At 38.7% G+C, this 12,631-nt stretch overlaps 1 protein-coding gene across 2 annotated transcripts in view; it reads left to right on the top strand.

Annotated features, from left to right (window-relative positions):
- Positions 1 to 986: 986 nt before the first annotated feature.
- The window catches only part of LOC116720475 (phospholipid phosphatase-related protein type 5-like), a 56,748-nt gene continuing 45,103 nt past the window's right edge, over positions 987 to 12,631 (top strand). The window contains exons 1-3 of one of the 2 annotated variants that reach the window (XM_032563764.1): positions 987 to 1,017; positions 2,200 to 2,652; positions 7,770 to 7,880. In XM_032563764.1, coding sequence (XP_032419655.1) covers positions 7,770 to 7,880 — 111 coding nt within the window. In that variant the 5' untranslated portion in view covers positions 987 to 1,017; positions 2,200 to 2,652. Of the gene's footprint in view, positions 1,018 to 2,131; positions 2,653 to 7,769; positions 7,881 to 12,631 lie in introns of those variants that run through there. The other variant, XM_032563765.1, reaches the window with a different exon arrangement.

Genomic DNA, 12,631 nt, shown 5'->3' with positions numbered 1-12,631 from the left:
TGGTCCACGGTCCCTCTCCAGCTGTGAGTGATTTGTTTGAGTGGAGAAGAAGGGTGGGCGGCTGGTTCCTTACATTGTAGGAAACTGATGGGTTTTGAAATTTTGTTTTATCAAGAACAATACCAGACACGGTCCCATTTCTGAGCTTTTATCTCTCTCAACGGCGTCGTCTGGTAATAAGTTTCAAAGAGACTGAACTGTCATAAATGTTGGGGAGGTAACGTTGACTTTCCAAGAGTGACAAATATTGATACAATGTAGTGCACAGTTGTGAAATGGAAGGAAAATAATTTATGGTTTGTAATATTTATTCCATAATAAAAATAGAACAAATGTTACATAGCTGCAAGCCTTTTTGGGTATGTCTCTACTAGCTTTACACATCTTGATTTTAACATTTTTGCTCATTGTAAAATAAACCAAACTTAATCAGTTAGTCAGGATTAAGATCCTCTAGGAACATCAGTTTTCAGTCTTGTCACAAATTCTCGATTGAATTTAGGTCTGGACTTTGACTGGGCCATTGTAATGCATGAATGTGGTTTGAGCTATGACATGTCATTGTAGCCGTTGCTGTGTTTTGACGTTTCTGTCCTGCTGGAAGGTGATCCTCTAGTCTCAAGTCCTTTTCAGTTTTCCTTCCAGGATTACTGAATTTAACTCCGTTTGTCTTTCAAGTTTGATAAGCTTCCCTACACCAAATGAAAAAAATAAAATAAAACATTTGTAAAGTGTGACGCTGCCACCCCCTTACTTTACCACTTTACTATAGGCATGGTAAATAGGGTAACAGTTTTAGTGTCACACATACACACACACAGACTGCAGTGTTTTGCATGCATACGTAAGATATGTCTGTTCTAGTCTCATCTTAGTAGAGCACCCTTCTATAACATGTTTGCTGTTTCCTACACGTCCTGTGGCTTTATTTTGTATTTTTACATTGACTTTCTTCTTGTCTTTCTTCCCAGCATGGAAGAAAGACAAGACAAAGAAACAGTCCACAGGTTTTCCCAGGTGAGCCTTGGATCTATGCAGCTCCTCTAGGGTTACTATTGGTCTTTTGACTGATTCTTTACAATCTTTTTGATTAATGCTCCCCCTGCTTGGTCTGTCTTTCTAGAATCTAGATGGACGGATATGTCTTTGTAAGTTTACAGATATGCCACAATATTACGCTTTTGAAAGATTAATTACTGCTCTCTGAAATATTCAGCATTGTTTTTTAATCTAACTCTCATCTTAAATTGTTGATTTTATTCAAAGATAGGTTATACAAGGGGATCCCACCCTTTTCAGATTTTTATTTGAAAAAATTCCACTGTTGGTCTGTTATATATGTAAATTCCCAGTAATATACATTGAAGTTTTTGAAAAAAGTTGCAAAATTTTAAGGGTTATGAAAACCTATGCAGAGCCACTATGTCAAAGTGGAATTCCTATTTTTTTTTCTGTAAACAGGGTTGAAGTCCAAAGTGAATTTAGCCTTTGCCTCAGTGCCTTCAGTGGATGTCCCAGTCTCTTGCAGTGCACTGTGCATGCATGTTTAAACATTTACTAAAAGACACCCTCACAGAAACATGCATTTCTCATGAAAACTCTGACTGCTTTCAGTTTGCCACTGATTTATGTGTAATTTATTTAATGCAACCCAAAATCATTAAGTAATGCACATACCTGCATGTGGAATAAAACAACAACCTCTAAATCCTCCTTGTGAGCTTGCGACCAGAAGGCCTGTGACCTACATATGGACATGTGTGGGTTGCATCCCACTTTTCTGCTTGACAATGCATCGTTAACCCACTTCGGGCTGTTCAGAACTGAGGTCCCAGATCACCTGAGCTCACTCTGTATAAGGCAAGGTGCTCAAAAAAGCCATAGAAGCACACAACACTGACTACCATTGGGTAAATCAGCTGCATTTCTCTTCTGGTTCTCCAGCTATAATCACACACATGCACGCACACCCCCACACACACACCAGTACTTTTACGCTCAGAGTGTGTGATGTCTCCCTTTTTTTCAAAGTGGTTTGCAGGGGTACTAAAGTGCATGATGTCTACCATTTTAGCCACAGTGTTGCTTCTACCTCTGACTACCACACACACATTTTCATTTTTGCTCCCATCTCTCTCTCTTTCTTAAATTCCCTCTTCCACTGTTTTTTTCCCTTCGCTCTTTCTTTCCCACACGCAGATGCAGATGCTCTCACACACACCTTCTCCTCCTCTCCCCGTATCCACCGGCAACTGCACCGAGCAGGCTCCCTCACTGAGCCCGTGGATCTCGTCACTTGACTAATTAGCCTGGAAGTGCTGTTGAAGATCATCATATTTAGCTTGCCGACCCAGCAGCAGAGTGCAGACAGATATAGACCAGTCTGGCTGCAGGCTGAGTGCCTGGCAGTGGGCAGGCTCTCTATCTCTCTCTATTCACACTCAGTGCCGAAAGGCTTATAAGTGGCGGAGCAGCGGAAGTGAGGGGCGGCAATGCTTTGAAAGAGACGAAAAGAGGAGAAAGAGAGAGATCGGAGCTGAGACCACAACCAGACCACACGATGCGACTTCGCTGCAGAAGCAAATCCCCTTAGACTTCTAGAGGCAGCGGCCACTGTTCAGCAGCACTGCTTCCAACACACAGAGACAGAAGGTGAGACTTTTTCAAACCACTTGCTAACCCTGGTTTGTTTGGAAAGCTGCGTGTGTGCGTGTGTTTGGGTGAGCAGAAGAGAAAGGTAAAGAGAGGAGTGGAAGACGTCCTCCTACAGATGGAATTCCTGCTGTGCCGCTCCTGAGGTTCAACAATGTGGGTCACAGGGATGCTCAGCTGCACACACACACACACTCACGTACTCTAAAAAAGTACCAACGGTGTGCCTGCTTGCTCTACTAATACCCAAATCGGCATGCAATGAGTCCTGGAATAATAGTCACTTTTTGAGTGTAAGAAGTAGGAGAAAACCTTAGCGTGAGCATAAATGTGTGTGTGATGGTGAATCGGTGAGTGTGTGCCAGTGAGGTTTTTTGCCTTTTGTTGCCGTGGTACCAGTAAAGGGCTTAAAGATGCACATAATAGTGAACAGCATGGAGAATCAGTCATGCCAGCCTTTTGCCTTATTTATTCTCAGCTTTGGAAAAGCAGTACATAAAAGATCTTCCCAAACAGAGTATATACAGATCGCTGCCTGTATGAGCGTGTGTATGTATAGATACAAGTCTTTTATCTTCTGACATAAATATTACAATTTGCTCTCTGTGGATTGTGGAGCTTTGAATCCTGTATCTCTTTGAAAACGGTTCACGCTTTACAAGAGTTCATATTTCAACCTACGTAATGTATATGTAGTGATGTTGCTGCAGTGTTTACTGAATATTTTTTGGGTTTGAGCATTTTTAATAGTACAGAAGCACTAATCAGAGTGTTGTGGATGATTTCTGAACCCCAGTTTTCTTTCTTTTTTTTTTTTTTAAATAACAGTTTTAGCCTTTCTGGGGACTACAGCTAAGTACATTGAAAGTATTTTGTTCTATTAGAAGTTTTATGGTATTAGAAGTTTATGCTTTGCCTTAAATTAAAACCTAAATGATTACAGAAGTAACATTTTCAGCTGTTTTTACCATTTTCTATTAATGACTAGAACAGTTATACGGACATGAAACAGATTTTGGTGTGTACTTTCTACAGAAGGCAAAGGCATTCCATGAAGCTGCAAAATGTCCAAATCCAGTCTGTTCCTTAACAATCACATCAATGCCTTGTTGCACATTTCAGCAACAAGGCAGTTCAAAATGCTTTACGCCATAAAGCATTTGCAAACAACTACAAATAAACATTACATTTGATCAAATACCGTCATCAAAATCATGAAGCAAATACATATTAAATATACTGATCAATATCCAAGATTTTATGACTCATAGTCAACTCTAAAAGGATGGGTTGTTAGCCTTGATTTAAAGGAACTCAGTGTTTCAGCTGTTTTGCAGTTTTCTGGAAGTTTGTTCCAGATTAGTAGAGCACAACAACTGAATGCTGCATCTCCATGTTTGGTTCTGGTTTTGGGAATGACGAATGGACTTGAATCAGAAGACATGACTGGAAGCTTGATACAACAGCAGATCTTTAATATATCTTGCTGCTAAGCCATTGAGTGATTTATAAAATAACAAAATGTATTTGAAAGTCTGCTCTCTGAGCTACAGGGAGCCATTGCAAGGCCCAGGACATTAGAACTGGGATGAAGTGCTCTATTTCCTGGTTTCAGATGCTAAGGGCTTCAAACAATGAAACCACAAAGTTGCTGTACAATGTTCAGCCTTCCTGTTATCTGTTGAAGTTGGCTTTTGGTTGGCTGGCCATTTTCCAGTTTAACAAAACATCCCTAATTTGGGTACTACTGGGCATCCTTTGGAAGGTGACTCAATTTGGTACCTGCTACAAAATGGTGAAGGGGTGAAATGACCATTACACATCCAAGTCTCATTCACACTGAACAAAAAAAAAAGAATCATTTTCATTTTAAAAAGCTTCTCATATTTTCTGTTCTTTGAGTTATTTACCCTAACAGTTTCCAGAACTAAGAGTTCTAGCATTTAGGTAGTCCTGATGTTTTCCTCATCAGGAAAATATCAGGTTTTAATGTTTCTTCGCCCTGTTGGCCATTCCTTCCATCGGCTGATTTCTCTCTGCCTCTCTACTTCAACTACATCTAAGAGATAATGTAACACTATTTCTCAGAGGCATGTTTGACTGTCTGCATTGCAAGCTTTGTTAACCCCAGATTACCAAGAAGACTTATTGTATTAAAAGATACTTGAAGTACTAACAGATTTATTGACTTATTCATGTTATTAGTCCCAAATTTGCTAATATTTCAAGTTTAGGGACTGTTCAGCTCTATATATGTATACATAGATAGTGCTGAGCTTACAAGATCAATGTGATATATTTTTCAGTATAAAGTATAAATTAGTAATCTTTGAATCTCATGTTAGTAAAAAAAACCTGTTGAATTTCAGTTAAAAAGAAAGCCTCGTTTTTTGATGGATCAAATGGCTTCAGATGTGAGGAGATCTTTGTGAAATGTTTGTTTTTTTCAGTCTGTTGCATTTTTAATTCTTGCTTTATTAATGCACAGATTATACATTTTATTAATATTTGATCATGTTTTACTGATTTGTGGGCTTTTACATTTATTATCATTTTCATAATGAAATCTCAGGGCCTGTTTGGACAGGACTGAAGGACTCGGCTTTTATCTATTATTCTTCATTACTCATTCAGGGCCAAAATACAAGCATGGATGCCGTCCAACCTTGTGAAGTGGAGCACTCTCCACTTCTGCTGTAACAACCGCTGATTGAGGAAAGGGCTGACGAGGCGCTATAAAGTTGGGGAGATAATTGTTGCCAAGGAGATGAGGGAATAAGCGTGATATCTGCAGTGAAAAACCAGCTGGTCCTAAAATGAATAAATTATATACAGAGGTTTGGTGGGTTTTTTTTCTCTTTATGAGCAATAACAGGCAGATTAGAAAGTTTCCAACTCCTAACAAAATGTTTTTGCTGCTTTAATCAAAGACGTATGATCTGAATGCCTTTTGAGATTTTCTGCATATAACGAGGCTGACATTATTTAGCGCCAGTGCGATCATTTGCATGCCAGAAACCCCAAAGCTTCTCATGAGCTCTTTCTCTAACTCTCTGCTCCTTCTCCTTTTTTCTCTTTGTCTTTGTGATCTGAGGCTTTATTCTTTTCTTTCTACCTGTTATCCAACTATCACAATTATTTCCCATTGCTGAATTTGCTTGCTTTTTACCTCACCATCCACACTTCTGTCTCCAAACATCTGCATCATGACTTTGTCTCTTTCTCTTTCTGTCAGGCTTTTGTTTTTGATCATCACTCCTCTGTTTCCACTTTAGATCTCCTCCTATCAGCCTAATTTCCTCCTCCTCCATTCTCCCATTGCCTCCCTGTTCGGTTTGTGTCTGTATACCTGAGTGTGTTTTTTTTGTTGGTTTTTTTTGATGTATCATGCAGGATGTACCACTGTGTGCGTTTTTGTACATCTGAAAATGTGTGTGTAGCAAAAAGCGTAGGTGTGCGTTTGCATTAAAAAAAAATGTTTTTTTTTCATACCTTTTACTCATGGTGGGTAGAGAAAGGATTCCCCATTTATACTCTAAAAGGATTTTATGCAGAAATGCAGGACACAAAGGCTATCGGAAATCTAGACTTATGAGTGCATGGTTTGCACATTATTCAAATTGTCCTCAATATGCTAGTTAGATACATCCTGCTTCTTTTGTTCACTGTAAGGGCTTGATCCTCTGTAACTGTTGCCATTTCTGTTAATCCTCAGAAAGGCAACATTTATCTGGTAAACTACAATTACACGTAGTTTTTTTTTAATCTGTTTAATTATCACAGGATTTTACGAATGTTTCAATTATTTAAAGCAGAAAGAAAATCAGAGCATCACAAGAATGCTACAGTCTGAATCTCACACTTCGAAGTTATATGGTTTTGATGAAATAAGCAGACACTTGAGAAAAGGCAAAACTGGCATGAGGGATGGAGTATTTCACTAAAGTTTCATATGTTAGCACAATATATGATAGTGATCATTATTTTTCTTCATATCATGCATGATCGATACACAAAAGAACTGAGGTAGAATATGTTGCAGAAACTTAAAATAAAGCAGTTACACAAAAATACTTAAGAAAATAGACAGAAAAACATATTAGACTAGATATAAATTGCAGTTATTTCCAGTAAGCTGTAAAAGGCATCAAAAATGTTTAAGGCTTCACCATTAGGAATATATTCACTGTAAGGAGAAATATGATGGCTCAAATTAAGCTAAATCTGAAGTAGTAATTTGCATGTACTTTTTCAGAGCATTTGGTTTATGTCTTAGCATCATGTTTAACATTCCTAACTGTGTAACAAGATTTTGTTGACATTATTTTGTTTAAAACACTCTGGTAATAAATGAAGGATTTTGTTTCTAGTGGTGGCTGGTTCATATGTTGAGGTGACAATTTTAATCACTTCTTTATAAAGAGCAATAGATTGATATCCAGTGAAAATGAAGTGAAATGCTAGAAGTAGTGAGGCATTGTCAGCAACCCAGTTTCCACATCCTCTGCCTCAACCTAAGCTTTTGTGACACCTGTGGGTCAGTACAGCAGAGGAAGTGATCCCAGGCTGATGTGAAGACAACACAGATTAAGGAGCCAAGCAAATTGCCCAAAGCAACAAATCACCTGCCCTTCTACTTTTGAACTTGTCTCAATCTTTAGGAGAATACATAGCTCTGTTTAGCCGGAGAAAAACAAGAGGAATGTGACTCTGAGTCAATGTATTCATAAATTCATCCATCTATTGTCAAAAATGGTTTTGTAGAGATATCACTTACCAGAAGAAAACACATTCCTTTTTACCAGTGACGATATGCAACTGATACTAGGGGAACCCAAGACTTTTCCATGCCAGTGAGGTATTACTGCAGACAAGGTCCCAATCTACCCATCTTCTCCATCTTGCCGTCACTCATGAAAAAGATACTTGAAACGTCTGCATTTAAGGGAAAGATTGAACCTCAACCTAAAGGGAGCGATCCACCTTTTCTAACTGAGAACCATGGCTTCGGTTTTAACTATACTTTTATTGCATGGATATGCATTATATTTTTATTTTACACAAAGATGAATACATGTGATAGACAAAAGCGTTACAGTGAACTTTATCTCCTACAGATGATTGACAGTCAGCGACCATCGCAGAGGAGGCCCATGACAAACCTTACCGCAGACAGAGGCCAGTTGAAAACCAGCACCTACATCGTGCCCTGTTTCCTCTTCGTGGAGGTGAGCTTGAAATAATATTTCCCACAGTGATCTGGTTCGACAGACAGAACATCCCTTTGGGTTGTGACAGAGAATCAAGTTAAAACTGCCAGGTACTTCGGTAGTTCTGAAAACATCCAGGAAGATTAAATGCCATAAAGAACACTAATGAGCATGAAAAAGAACATTTTCCATCATGTGAATGTTCTCTGCTTGTATCTCTATCTCTCAGCCTTTGATGCTTTTCTCATGGCAGATTAGCATGAATGACTGTCAGCTGCAGAAATCAGATGGCAGGCTCTGTTTTCAGTTCACTGACTCCAAAAAAGAGTGATTGATTTGGATGAATTAACACAAATGGGTAATTATCCTCAGCCCATGAATCACTTAGTGATAACGTTTAAAAGGATGGTGAAGGGATCTATCGTGGAAGTCCTCTCCAAAGCTTTCTTCGCTCATCATTTCCTGCTCCTCTCCCTCTCTCTCTCCCTCATACGGCTCTTCATTTCTCTGTGTAATCCCTTAATGACCTGGCGCAGCCCTTGTGGCCTTTGCTAATATTTCCAAATTTATTGCCCTAATTAAGAAGGGAAACCCAATTTGGCCATCCCATGCTGCAAGTTGTGTGAACCACAGCAATGATAGTAGGTTGCGTTGACGTAGCTTTTTGCTGTTGTTGTTGAAAGTCTAGAAAAGACAATGCAATTACAATGCTGCAGAAAGTTTAATGAGCTTTCAAATGTGCAGAGCTAATGTTATCATCTCCCTATTGTGCTTTTCAACTCTTGTCACGTTACAAACTCAAACTTTATTGAATTTTATTGGGATATTTTTGTGGAAGAGCAACACAAAATAGAGCATATCTGCACTATATTTAGGAAATAAAGCTCTTCATGGGTTTGTATCTTTTGGCTTTGCACTTCTAAAAACTGAATTTTCTTGCCCATTCATCTTTGTAAAACAGGCCAAACTCAGTTTGTGTGGAATTTTTTCAAGTTTTTCCACAGATTCTCAATTGCATTTTGATGTCTAGACTTTACACTCTATTTCATTTTACTATTTGCATGGGTATGCTTTGATCTGAACTGCTCTATTGTAGCTATCTATGTTCAGGGTTGTCCTGCTGAAAAGTGAACCTTTGGCTTCCTTTTTCTAACTGTTTTTTGTTCTTTATGTAGCTCCATCCATTTTCCCTTTAACTCTAACCAGTTTAACTTTCCCTGCCAAACAAAAGCTTCCCCACTACATGATGCTGCTACCTCCATGTCTCACATTGAGATTGGTGTGTTTAGGGTGATGTGCAGAGATTTCTTCGACACACAGTTGCATGCAGGCCAAAAACATTTTGGTTGTTTTATGACTGATAATTTTCTTCAATTATGGCTTTCTTCTTGCTTTTCTTTCATAATAATCAGATTTATGGATTATAATTGGCAGATTATCCTACTTGAGCAGTAGATCTCTGCAGCTCCTCCAGAGTTACTATGGGCCTCTTGGCTACTTCTGCCAAGAGGCCCAATCTGCATGTTGGTGACCAGAGATATGTTCATAGGTTTGCAGTTATGCCATATTCTCTCTATTTTCAGGTGGTGGATTGAACAGTACAATGTGAGATACTCAAATCTTGGGATGTTGATTTTCAACTTAACTCTTACAACTTTACCACAGCTTTTTCATTGGGCTGTGAGGTGCACCTTAGTCCTTCACAGATATTATGTGGCTTCTGAAGGTTGTTAGCTGCACTGGATTTTATTTTGGGTTGTTAGAGTAAATGTGACCAAGGCTGACACTGTCTATTTATTTTCCATGGAAATAATTTTTAACAAACATTATGTGTAGTTTCACTTACATTGATTAATTATGCACTACTTAGGTGGTCTATCACGTAAAATCTCCAGAAAATAAATCAAAGTTTGTGGCCGCACAAGGGAAGTATGAATATTTTCTTAAAGTGCTATAATTGTGAAATGCTTGGACTTTCATACTGAAGATAAAAAAAAATCCTGCAGGCTAGGAAAAGAAAAAGATTGGTTGAGAAAACTTTTGAGATAAAAGCCCAAACTTCTGATGTTTTTGAAAATCTTGTCTCATTTCACGTTTGATCTTTTTTTGTAACTGAGTTCAGCTGCAGTGACAACCTCCTCTTTAAAAAGATCTTTAGAAGAACTTATTTCGACCCTGTTGTTTTTTTTGTCTGTTGGAGCTCATTCATAACATCCTCTTGAGGTCCTACGATTGCTTTTCAACAGTTCAGACAAACCACTACTGTTACACTCTTCCAACATAAAGCCACTCAGCGCAGCGTTTCGGGGGCAGGGGGGGGGGGGGGTTATTGCACAAATTTACAATTACTCATAGCCTTGCATATATTTACCCCTCCCCTCCTACAGTATTCTCTTTGATGCTCTCCGGAGCCGTTCACAGGCGGTCTCCTCATGCAAGTTCTTGGCATCACTTTTCTTTAACACTCATTCACTTGAGTAATTACATCATTTGTACCAGATCTCTCCATTTTATCCCCCTTTTACATAAAATCTCATCACTTCCTCCACCCACTCAAGCCAGTCTTCCATCATAACCTCTCCCTGCTCCTCAGTGCTTCTGTCCAGCTTCATCTTTTCTCTTGTCTCCTTTCCCCTTTTTTTCAGATGTTTCTTTTAGCTCTGTCTTCATATTTGTGTCTCATTAATGTAGATTTTGTTCTCAGCGGACCCCGTTTGTGTGCTCACCTCACGCCACAGACCGGAGATAAAAATTCAAACCCAGGATGGAATTTTCTTCCCATTTTCTCATCCTTGTTGGAGGCTTCTGCCTCTGTTTGCGTTAGCTCAGATGCAGCCAGAGGTGAATCTGGCTTGACTTTAATCACTTCGTATGAACTAGACTGAAATCGCACGCATTGTGGTGGTTTAGTAAAGGGTATTTTTAAAATTCAATTTTAAAAATGAATTTAAAATTGAATTAAATTCATCTTCATCTGTTTTCTTACAGAAGCCGCCTGCTGTTGCATAGCTCCCCCCGGAGGGCACTCTGTCCTTTGTTGCTACATTAGCATCTCATTATCTGCTTCTTTTCTATTCAAATGCCCTGTGTGATTCCTGCTCCTCTCTTGCCATCTTGATGATGATCCTTTTCTCGTTCCGTCTTTATCAATACAATCTGGTTCTCTGCTGCTCACACTGTATCGCTCACCCTTATCTTTGTATCTGCTTGATGATCATTTTCCTGTCCCTCAGTCTGTCCTGAAGACATTTCATCACTCCTGTTATCTGAGCTCTTGTCTGCAGTATCTGACTCTGATCAGCTCTGTTTCATGTCTTTATCTTCTGTCCCTGAGTGAACGCATTATTTTTCTGATGAAAAATTTCATTATTTCTCATTTAGAAGTGTGCGCCTTTTGTTTAACATATAGAACAACAGTAAAAAGAAAACAATATGGAAAGATGATAAATCCTCATCTCACCTCCTCTCTTGGTGTGGCCTTATAATGGCACCCTTTCCGACGTTCCTCTTTAGAGAGTCATTTTGATACGACGGCCTCGTGGGAGGACTTTTGCTCAGAAGTTGATGTCATCAGGGTCAGACGGACTGACTGTGAAAATCTGTTCTAAAGCTGACTCATAAATACCCTGAAAAAGTATTCAGACCCTGGGAGTTTTTTCATATGTTGTCACACTACAACCACAAAACCTCAGCATATTTTACCTTTACTTCATATCATACAATAAATCATGGAAAAAGGAAAAAAAACAAAATTTTTTCATGTTTTTTCAAAATGAAAATCTAGAGCGTATGAATCAGTAATATTTTAGGTTGTTGACCTGTTGGAAAGTGAAGCTCTGCCTAAGCCTCAAGTCTATACAGATGCATTCTACACTTTTTTAAACATTTTCATGTGTAAAAAAATTTTGACAGAAGTTTATCATTTCTTTCCATTTCACAATTACCAGCTACTTTGTGTTGGTTCATCTCATGAAGTCCTACGTTTGTGGTTTTAATGTGAAAACAGTCAACAGGTATGGGTATTTTTGCAAGAGATTGTCAGTTTAAAGACAAATTTGATGTAAGGGGAGAGGTTTTCACTCTGCCGTTTAGACTCAACATTTCCAGAGAGGCATCTGCTGTTTCAGTTGTAAGGTACCGTATTAATCGCTCATTGATTGCATCATATCCCCCCGGATCACAGCATGCAGGCTTCCCAGCTTCTCTCCTGCCTGAACTGCTGGCTCAGACAAGTCGACTTTCCTCCCTGTCAATCCTTCCTCATGCCTCATTGGCTGCTTCCTCCCATGGCTTTGTGAGTTCTGTAAAATAAACAGACTGCTGAGCATCAGACCAAATCATATTTCAGCTTTACAGCCTATGCTGTCTCTGTTAATTCTCAGCACATCTGTTATCCCTCATCTCTTTTATAGTCAATTATAACCTCTCTCTTCTTTGTAATTTTACAATTTTAAGCACACATTTCATTTCCTACTTTTTTCATGCACAACAAATTTGCATATTATCTGCACATTAGTTCTAAAAGAGAAACACATTCTTTGAATTTTCACCACATTTATTGAGTTTTGCATTATCCCATTCTTAATGATTCACTATATTATATTTAGTATTTATTTATGTTTAGGTGAGATAGATGATAACGCACAACAATGAGCCCAATGCGTTCATATACAGGGATGGATTTGATCCTTCAAGTATTACACTTTGTCTCCAACCATCTTACCATCAAATCTGACCAGCTTCCCAGTCACTTCTAAAAAAAAAAAAAA

This window comes from Xiphophorus hellerii, chromosome 5 (assembly GCF_003331165.1).
Source record: "Xiphophorus hellerii strain 12219 chromosome 5, Xiphophorus_hellerii-4.1, whole genome shotgun sequence".
Taxonomy (NCBI): Eukaryota; Metazoa; Chordata; class Actinopteri; order Cyprinodontiformes; family Poeciliidae; genus Xiphophorus; species Xiphophorus hellerii.
Note: the sequence above shows the minus strand (reverse complement) of the source record. Positions and strands in the feature narration are given on the sequence as shown.